Genomic DNA, 10619 nt, shown 5'->3' with positions numbered 1-10619 from the left:
GGCGGCGGGGCGGGGCGGGGAGAGAGGGTGAAGCGTTGGGAGCGGAGGGACTGCTAGTGTCCCCGACAGGCGGGCCAGGGGAGGACAAGCGCGCGCGTCCCGCCCGTCCGCGTGGTGTCTGTTTCACCCGAAAACCAGCGCAAGTTTGGGCCGGGAATGGGTCGAAAGCGGACACAAAGCGGACAAAAGTCCATTTGCTCCCGCGTGCTGGGCCGACTTTTTTGTCTCTTTTACACCAAATAGACGGGGCCGGACAGGATAGGGTCGCACGGTGAAGTTGGCCTAAAGGTCCTGGGCAGTGCTTGTACGTACTCTGTGCATCATAAAAGAAGCTGGAAATGTGGTGGCAGTAGGGGTGCTGGTGGGCCGCAACCGGTCTATTTGGAAAGGAATTTGGCCGTCCCATCACCGTTGCATGTCAAGTTCCCATTGGCCCGGGCCGTATCTGCCAGAGCCCACTCTCCTCTCCCCCTCTCTCAGTCTCGCTGCAGAATTTTCTTTTACTATCTCCTTTGGTATTCTTTCAATGCAAAGGATGAGTGGGAAATGCTCCAAGGACATGGACGCATGCAGCAAAGCCCAGCGCCGTCTATGCGTGCACACATGCAGCACTGTTGCTGCGCTTCCGCTTGGTTTTGTGCTGCCACACAAGCCGCAGATTCTTTGCCGGGTTTTTGGCAAGAGGCCGGGGGAAAGAAGGCAGGCTTTGGTCTTCATCATGCCATCACATGACTGCATTGCCATGCTTACTCAATGCCATTACCATGCGGGGTTAGAGCATCTAAATAACCTAATTAGGTCCAGATGGGCACGCCTCATATTTCTCTCTCCACTTCCGTGTACCTCATATCCGGCATTCTATATCCATACTGCGCATGTAACGTGATGAGCTAGTCTACGTGGTCAAACAACGGACAAAGAAAACGACGTCAAATGGACAACGAAATGCACATAATCGCACTTTACATCATCCAAAAGATCACCATAGTTCATCGCCAGACAAGTTCAACAACTAAAAATGATAATTAAACATAAGAGTGAGCTTCTTCACGACTTCCTCGCCGAGCCTTTCCCCTTCCGGTCGCCAGCGTAGCTGTAGGCATCCGCGGCTGGTGGAGGATCTTGGTCGTCGGAGGAGTTTGGAGCTGTCGTCGTCACCGTCATCATAGTCGGAGGAGGAGGGGACTACCAGCATCTTCATCCCGCGGACGGCCTTGTCCTATTGCCACTTCAGTTTGGCGACCCGAGCCGCCTTCGTCATTGCCTCCTTCGCCTCCCGCTCCAACTGCTCAATGGCTAGCCGGAGGGCCGTTGCGTTCTTCTGCCGGAGGCGGCGAGGGTGAAAGCACAAGTGCTCCCTTGGTGGTTTTGATAATTAATGTTAACATATCTTTTGTTGAACTAATAGTTTTATCTGGTATATTTCAGATAAGTTTAATAGTGGCATGACAAGGACAAGAGGATGGGGAACCCCTTCAAAGGCTAAGGAAATGGATCGGAAAAAGCTCAAGACTCTACATTTTTTATTAAGTGATCAAAGATCACATTGAGTTCATAGGAAAGTCAATACTATTAAAAGGGGAAAAGGTGTTGCTTAATGATCTTTTTGCTCAAGTGCTTAGTGACATTGCTCCAAAATCCTCAACCACTTTCTCCGTCCAAATATGTTCAAACCCTACATTCCAACTCAGCCACACCGGAATTGTCTATCCGGAGCCACCGAGTTCCTCTGGACTTAGCCACTGCCAAACCCTAACAAATCGGATCCACCGATATGGATCACGGTCCTACCGAGATGGCCCACCGAGTTCATCTAGACTTAGCCAGCTCTGTGTTGCTAGTTGCAATTATTTCGGTCCCACCGAGAATTCCAATCGGTACCACCAAGATGGCTTGTCAACTCTCTATTGCCTTATTGCTTCACTTCAGTCCCACCGAGTTGATGCAATCAGTGCCACCGAGACGAGGTTTGCCCTAGCCATTGCACATCGGTCCATTCGAGTTGTTCCAGTCGGTCCCATCGAGATGCCTAATGTTCATATCTTTTACACAGGTCGGTGCCACGCCACCGAGTTGGGTCAAAAGTGTGTAGCTGTTGGATTTTTGTGGAGGCTATATATACCCCTCCACCCCTTCTTCCTAAGTGAAGAGACCCATCAGAACGTGCCGACACTTGCACCATTCATTTTCTGAGAGAGAACCACCTACTCATGTGTTGATATCAATATATTTCATTCCTACCATTTGAACCTTGATTTCTAGCCTTTCCCAAGTCGCTTTCCACTCCAATCGTTCTTCTATCATAACCAAATCTGCGTGAGAGAGAGAGAGAGTTGAATGTTGGGGAGACTATCATTTGAAGCACAAGAGCAAGGAGTTCATCATCGACACACTGTCTATTACCTTTTGGAGAGTGGTGTCTCCTAGATTGGTTAGGTGTCGCTTGGGAGCCTCTGACATGATGTGGAGTTGAACCAAGAAGTTTGTAAGGGCAAGGAGATCGCCTACTTCGTAAAGATCTACCCGAGTGAGGCAAGTCCTTCATGGACGATGGCCATGGTGGGATAGATAAGGTTGCTTCTTCGTGGACCCTTTGTGGGTGGAGCCTTCGTGGACTCACGCAACCATTACCCTTCGTAGGTTGAAATCTCCATCAACGTGGATGTACGATAGCACCATCTATCAGAACCACGTCAGAAATTCTCCGCATCTCCATTGCGTTTGCACTCTCCAATTCCCATCCCTTTACATTCTTGCACTTGCATGCTTTACTCTTTCTGCTGCCCATACTCTTGCTATTTTTGTGTAAAATGTATTGTGTGTCCATTAACATGTGCTAAACTCAACCTTAACTTGAAGGATCTAAAAAATGTCACTTTTACTTATTAAGGGTCTAACCACCCCCTCTAGACCCCTCTTCTCGATCTTTTCAAAGGGTCCGTCTCTGCCGTCGTGAGCGACCGGCGGCAGTCCTCGGAGAGGAGCCACTCGTCCTCGTTGGGCTCCGTCGGCATCCTGCGGCGACGGCGCACGGACCGATTCGCCACTACCCTCTCCCTTGCCCGCCGCCTCTCGCGATGGGTGGCACGCGCCTCCAAGTCAGGAGTGCGTGTGCGGGTCGGCGACGCAGGAACTAGCTAGCACCCACTGCTGCCCACGCGGAGGAGCGGCTAGCGGGGGAAGGGGACGACGCGGGGGCGGTGCGGACTGCTATGTCATGTCGAAGCTGAGAGCGGGTCGGGAGGGTCCAACTCCGGTGTTCGCGTCGTGCCGGTGCGGGGGCGATGCGGACTGCGATGTCCTGTCGAAGCTGAGAGCGGGTCGGGAGGGTCCAGCTCCGGTGTTCGCGCCATGCCGGTGCGGGAGCTGCGGCGGCACTCCAGATCTGGAGCTGTGTCTATGCTCCAGATCCGGAGCTGCTCCCGGTGTCCGACTTGGACCGCTCCAAGGCAACGCGGAGGGCCAGCTCCTCATCATATTCGAGGTCGAAGACGGAGTGGCTGCCGGAGCTCGACATTGCTCTGGATTGGATTGGAATGCGGGAGGGGAGAGGATGAGACGGAGCGAGAGGGGCGAGTTGAGTGAGCTAGGGTTTGAAGTTGGACGCCAGGTTGGGGATTTTATGGGATAGCTGTGGGGTCGGTGGTGGGCCGGACCTGTCACGCGGACGCGCCCAGACATACCCGGACCGTCCCGTACCCGCCCTAGATTCGGATGGGATATGAGAGACGCCGGACTGCTCGGGCATTTGAGATCGGTTGGAGGCGTCCGAATGAATCGATTATTATTATTATTACCGGTCAGTCTACCAGGGCGTTTGAGATGTGTTTGAGGCATCCGTGGTCTTTAGATGCTCTTAGTCGCTAAACATGCTTGATGCCTAGGTTGATGCACAACTCATGCGCTCCCAAGGCACTCGTAGAGCATCTGCCTGCGCGGTTTACAGCTGCTCTCCCTCCCTGCTTTTTACGCAAGTGGCGATTAAGAAATGTGTAGGCAACGGGAAAGGAAAGGAAGGAGCCATCAGCCATGGATGCTAATGACGACCAATACAGTGTATACTCCCTCCGTCCTAAAATATAAGAATGTTTTTAACACTAGTATAATGTCAAAAACGTTCTTATATTCTAGAACAGAAGGGTAGTATTTTCTAGGGCTAAGCAGATTTGGGTGTCCCCCTGAATCCCCGATGCCCAGGAGCTCCCCCGAAACGGAAAGATGGCACCGGACGCAGAGCCCCCACGTGGCGCCCATAATCCGCGCTAACAACTCCCGATCCAGCTGCAGATCTGGTTTGCGCCCCACCACGTGGCCAGCCCCCAGCAATGGCCCAGCCACTTTCGCTGCAGCAACAAAAGAAATGAAAAACACTGCAGGCGGTGAAAATCAGGAGTCTGACCGACCGCTGCGACGCTGCATGGCATGCATACATGGCGATCGTCAGGTCAATAATATGAGCGGGGCGAGGACGAAACAGGAGATGGTAGTAAAGCAGTAGCGCGCCAATTATCGGCGCGGCATTTCGCCGACTGGACCGGACCGGACCGGACGGGGGAGAGAGGATTTCGCTTTGCACACCTCGACCTCGGACGAAGCAAAGCAACAGGAGTTGGCCAATTATTACCTTTTCCACGCACGATTTGATCCTGCGAAATCACTTGTTTAATGGTTTTTGACGTCGGAGGAGAATGCTGACAAGTACACATATGTTTTTTTTTTCTTAAATTGCCTTGCAAATTTTGTTGCGTATTTGGTCAGAGTCAAACTACGGTAAACTTTAACCGAGTTTATTAAAAAAATAACATGTGTTACAACATCAAAATTAATACATGGAGATTCCACACAAAAAAATTGAGGGGTGGATGTGATTTTGTCCGAACTCTCATGCGCACAAACATTTTATTTTTGATAGGCTCTCAAGCCACCCAAGTATTGTTTTTTCATCTGTCATATTTGCTTCATCCTGCTTACCAGAATCCGTCGTACACCTCAGAGCGGGCACCAATTATCGGTTCAAGACTTTGCCGGATGGACCGAACAAGGAAATAGGGCCTCCCCACGCTAAACAGAATCAACCGTACACCTCAAAGCAACCGAAGGGTAGAAAGCACGCAACAATAGTTCATGCATTATTATATTCCAATGTACGATTTGGTCCGCTGAAAACACTTTTTTAAAATGGATGATTTCATCTTTTCAATTTTGAACTTACCTTGCAGAATCCACTTCCCTTTCTCCAAACATGGTAGGAGGGTGCTCTGTATTGAACGATGCACGCATAATTAGTGAACTTCATTAGAGGAGCATGCTTTTCATGTTACCAATCACCCTTTTTTGTGGTCATTGCCTTGGAATTTAATGATCTCTGAATGCTTTTTCTTGGCCCACTTGGTTTCTAGTGAAATTGTTGAGCATAAGGTAGATTTGCCCATGAAAAGATGCCATGGACTAGCGTATGGTAGGATGGTTTACTTTCTAACCCGAGAAAGTCTCACTAATGTTGCTTCGATCGACTTGGATGTTCTTATGTCTTTCTTGCAGAATTTCCCCAATGACACCAACGACAAACGCCTCCTCACTCATGGGCTCCCCCTTCACCTCCAAGAACACCTACAAACACCATCTTGGCCGAGCTTGATGAAGACTCCAATGCAAACACTACACGCCCATCCAAGATTTCCATCAATGTCATTTTTTTGTTGGCTGCTCTCAAAGTCCAATGGTGTGTGTTGGATGTGATTTTGTCTGAACTCTCATGCGAACAAACATTTTTTTTCTGATAGGCTCTCAAGGCACCCAAGTATTGTTTTTTCATCTGTCATATTGCTTCATCCTGCTTACCAGAATCCGTCGTACATCTCAGAGCAGACACCAATTATCGGTTCAAGACTTTGCCGGATGGACCGAACAAGGAAATAAGGCCTCCCCACACTAAACAGAATCCGTCGTACACCTCAAAGCAATCGAAGGGTAGAAAGCACGCAAAAATAGTTAACGCATTATTATCTTCCAATGTACGATTTGGTCTGCTGAAAACACCTTTTTAAATGGATGATTTCATCTTCTCACTGTTGAACTTACCTTGCAGAATTCGCTTCCTTTTTCCGAACGTGGTAGGAGGGTGCTCTTCAGGGCACCACATGTGTATTGAAGGATGCACGTATATTTGGTGAACTTCATAAGAGGAGGATGCTTTCCATGTTACCAATCAACCTTTTTTGTGGTCAGTGCCTTAGAATTTAGTGATCTTTAAATGCTTTTTCTTGGCTCGTTTGGTTTCTAGTGAAATTGTTGAGCATAAGGTAGATTTGCCCATGAAAAGATGCCATGGACTAGCGTATGGTAGGATGGTTTACTTTCTAACCCGAGAAAGTCTCACTAATTGTTGAGCATAAGAAAGCCTCACTCGCGGGCTCCCCTTCACCTCCAAGAACACCTACAAACACCATCTCTGTCGAGCTTGATGAAGACTCCAATGCAAACGCTGCACAACCATCCAAGGTTTCCATTAATGCAATTTTTTTTGTTGGCTGCTCTCAAAGCCCAATGGTTTTGTGTCCTAGAGGCAACACTTGGGAAAAGCGGAATAACCCTGGCCTCTGCATCATCATGATGCACACATCCATCTTTATAAAAAGAAAAACAGATAGGTCTGAAACATACATAGTACAGTATCAACTAAAACAACAAAAAGAATAAAAAACACCACAAATGATGGGTACAAACGAAACATGACTTGACTTAAACACACAATCTATTAGTGACATGTCAGCCAAACTGTCATTTTTCAATTTGTGCCTTTTCCCAAGGAATAAGGAAGATCCATATGCCGCTAATGCTAAGTGCCCAACTGGCATCATCAGAGGCCGCTTTGGTGGAGCAAGGCGTGATAATTAGCATCATTAGAGGATAAAACTTTGCCACGGATCTTGCTTACAAGAGAGGCTTTATCCGGCCCTGCCATTGGGCGAGGAAAGATGTGTGTGTGTGTGTGTCCCTTCAAGGCAAAGGTGGGGAGGGGGAGGAGACGTTGTTTCATGCAACGGGAACCGATGAATAAACAAGTGCTGAGCCATCATCACACCCCGCAATGCTCGATTAACTAGGCTTAGTTACGGGCTGCCAGGGCTGCTGGAGGCACGAGGAATTTTCCTCCGTGTGGTGTGTGTGTGGCCTGAAGTTGCCATTTCCACTTCGAGCGGTGGCTTTTGTGCCTTTCGTGGGAGTGGATTCCCCTTCCTCGGCCAGGCTTAATTTGAGCACACGAATATGAATATATATGATGGTGTTTGGTTGGCTCCTAGGACAAAATTATATACCTCATCTGCCTACCTGCATGAAGGAAAATAAATAATGGAGGCCAGACATTTTTTGTTTCTCTCTTTTGAATGTTTGTGATAAAACAAGGACGTGAACCCAAGCTGAAAGCCCCAAAAAACTCCTTTTGTTATTCAATGAGCTTCCCTTCACTCCCCTCCTCTGGTGTGGCCCAGCCGGCACTCCTCTTATTATTTACCCTGCTCATCATTAGTGTCACTCTCACTCACTGCTCCTACTGTTCACCTCGGCCAAAAATATAATGCCGCTGCCCAAGCTGTAGCACTGTAAAGGCATCATCGTCTCCTCTTTCACCACCAGCTCCAGCTCTCTCTCCCCCTCTCCTCCTCCCCCTTTTAGCACCCCCCCCCTTCTCCCCCACACGGCCGGCCGGAGCCCCTCTTGCGGCAATCCTAAATTAATACTCTCATCTGCCTCACCGGATTCTGATCTAGTCCCGGCGGTGGTGAAACAGGCAAGAACTGCACCATTTTCTTTCTTTCCTGTTGCTTGGTTGCGAGATTTTCTCTCTCTCCCCACCTCTTCTTGGCATGCTTAGGATTTGTTTCCGTTGACCGGCCGGCCGAGGTGGTTGCTGTTCTTTCCGTCTGTAATGGCGTGTGGTTTCCCTGTTTGACCTTTGCTGGCTGGCTGCAGCTGATCGCGACACGTCAGGCGAGGGGGTGGCTGTCGGAAGCTGGTGCGTGGATGGGAGTTCAGACAATGTCGTCCCTCGGCGGCGGCGGCGGCGGGGGCGGCGGGGGAGGGGCCCTGTCCCGGCAGGGGTCGGTCTACGGCCTCACGCTCAACGAGGTGGAGAGCCACCTGGGCGAGCCGCTGCGGAGCATGAACCTGGAGGACCTCCTGCGCACGGTGCTCCCCGCCGACGACGCGGAGCCGCGCGGAACCGGGACGGGCAAGAAGACGGTGGACGAGGTGTGGCGCGACATCGAGAGCGCCGGCCGCGGCCGGCAGCCGACGGTGGGCGAGATGACACTGGAGGACTTCCTCTCGCGCGCCGGCGTGCCCGTCGGCGGCGGGGGCTGCGCCGGCGCGCATTGGCTGCACCAGTACCACCCGCCGCAGCAGTACGTGACCCGGCCCCTGCCGCGGCCCCTCGGCGTGGGCGCCGGCCCCGTGCTGGACGCCGTGTACCAGGGCGGGTTCCTCTCGCAGGCCGGCGGGCGGAAGCGCGGCGCCGCGGTCGTGGGCGGGGACGGCGTCGTGGAGAAGACGGTGGAGCGGCGGCAGAAGCGGATGATCAAGAACCGCGAGTCGGCGGCGAGGTCCCGGGCCAGGAAGCAGGTGCGGTCTCTCTCCCGGTCACCTTCTCCGGTAAATAATTCCGCACCCTAAAAAACCGCGTCTTTCTGACGGATTCGCCATGCCTACGGTGCCGTAGGCCTACACGAACGAGCTGGAGAACAAGATCTCGCGGCTGGAGGAGGAGATCGAGCATCTGAAGGAGCTCAAGGTAAAAAAAAAATCTACATCTCTGGTTAATTCACTTGTGCCTTGGCCGCAGTAAGCCAGTGCAGTACGCAAGTCCTGTGCCACTAGTCAAAGGCCAATCAGGACAAGAATGTGCTGTACTGGTCATAATAGATGATGACCACTTCCAAACTTCCTGCTCCGGCTGCTCCAAACAGTGGTGTGATCTTGTCTGAATGTCATAATTTTTCATCTATGAACCTCATTATTAGTGTGAACTTTTTTCATTGTTAGTGTAAGCTAGGAGATTAAACCTCTTAATCTAAGCCTCCTATCTCGATTCCTGGACTGAACTGCTGCTGGCATTTGTTGGCTTACTGCCGAGCACCACAACAGACTCTGAAGTCTGAACACTGTTGATCAAGTCTCTTCGTCGGAGCTAAATTTCTTTTTCTTCTCATGGTTGTGTTTGGTGTTGCAGAAGCTGGAACCGGTGATGCAGTTCCTGCCGCAGCAGGAGGCGGGGGAGAGGCAGCAGCAGCTCCGGCGGCACGCGGTGCTCTACATGCCCCAGCCGGAGGCGGAGCCGAAGCAGCACCGGCACCAGCTCCGGCGGATCAACTCGGCCTCCTTCTGATCGATGGATCGATCGACGGCGAGAGAGAGACACGCCCGCACCGCCACCGCCACCGCCTTGTTCATAGTACGCGCGTAGTAGCCAAGACTCTCTCTCTAGTAGAGTAGTAGGGCGTTAGGAATCTGTACTACCTGGGATGAAACGCTGAGTGAGAAGAAGAACGTCAGCTAATCTAAACCAACTCTCTTAAATATATGTGTGCAGTGCAGTCTGTCTCTTTGGGTTGCAAGTTCGTTTCTGGTTGGGTGCTGTTGCAGCACCAATCAATGCATCTTTCTTGGATAAGGAATTCCTTACTACTCATGGAAATTCTTTAACTGCCGGTTACTGAACATTGCACGCTGAAAATGTCCACACACTCAAGCGATTGTAAACTGTCCTCCCTCCATCCCAATTTATAATCTGCAACACTTGTGAAGTAACACTGGGAGGGGGATGTTAACATATCGACACTTGATGCTCTTTCTTGATTTCTACTTCCGCGGCCTTAAACATTGCGAAGAGCCCATGGATTGTTTTCTTCATCCCTTGCATATTATAGTTCTCTTGTAGCTTGATGGCAATGACTGAAAAACCCTATCAATTGCTACTTCATCCGAAAGATTAACTCTGAACTGATTCAAGCGGTTGAAGTACCCATGCATTTTGAGTACGTGCTCGCTAACGGAGTTGTTCTCTTCCATCTTGCAGCTAAAGAACTTGTCGGTGGCGTCATACCTCTAAACCCGGGCGTGGGCCTCAAATACCAATTTCAGCTCCTGGAACATTTCATATGCTCTGTGGTGCTCAGAACGTATTTGGAGCCCCGGTTCTAAGCCTTAAAACATATGGCGCACTGAACTACCGAGTAGTCATCAAAACGTGCCTGCCAGACGTTCACAACATCCACAGACGACGCTGGAAGGGGTGGCGCACCGAGCGGTGCATCAAAGACATAAGCCTTCTGTGCAACAGTGAGGATAATCCTCAAATCACAGACCCAGTCCGCATAATTGCTTCCATCAGTTTTCAACTTAGCTTTCTCTAGAAACGCATTAAAATTCAGGGGAGCTACAGCGCGAGCCATTGATCTACAACATTAGTTTGCAAAGACATTAAGACTATGTTCATGATAATGGGTTCAGTTAATCAAATTACTATGAACTCCCACTTAAACCAACATCCCTCAAGTTGTCTAAGTGTTCACACAATCCATATTAACGAACCCATGTACGATCATCACGTGAGATGGGGT

At 50.4% G+C, this 10619-nt stretch overlaps 1 protein-coding gene across 1 annotated transcript; it reads left to right on the top strand.

Annotated features, from left to right (window-relative positions):
• Positions 1–7572: 7572 nt before the first annotated feature.
• On the top strand, positions 7573–9614 carry LOC119353219 (ABSCISIC ACID-INSENSITIVE 5-like protein 3). The gene is made up of 4 exons (XM_037619816.1): positions 7573–7792; positions 7975–8622; positions 8720–8791; positions 9230–9614. Exons 2-4 carry the CDS (start codon positions 8026–8028, stop codon positions 9383–9385), a joined length of 825 nt encoding a protein of 274 aa, XP_037475713.1. The 5' UTR covers positions 7573–7792; positions 7975–8025; the 3' UTR covers positions 9386–9614.
• The last annotated feature ends 1005 nt before the right edge of the window (positions 9615–10619 follow it).

This window comes from Triticum dicoccoides, chromosome 2A, assembly GCF_002162155.2.
Source record: "Triticum dicoccoides isolate Atlit2015 ecotype Zavitan chromosome 2A, WEW_v2.0, whole genome shotgun sequence".
Taxonomy (NCBI): Eukaryota; Viridiplantae; Streptophyta; class Magnoliopsida; order Poales; family Poaceae; genus Triticum; species Triticum dicoccoides.
This window is presented reverse-complemented; position numbering and strand designations above follow the sequence as displayed.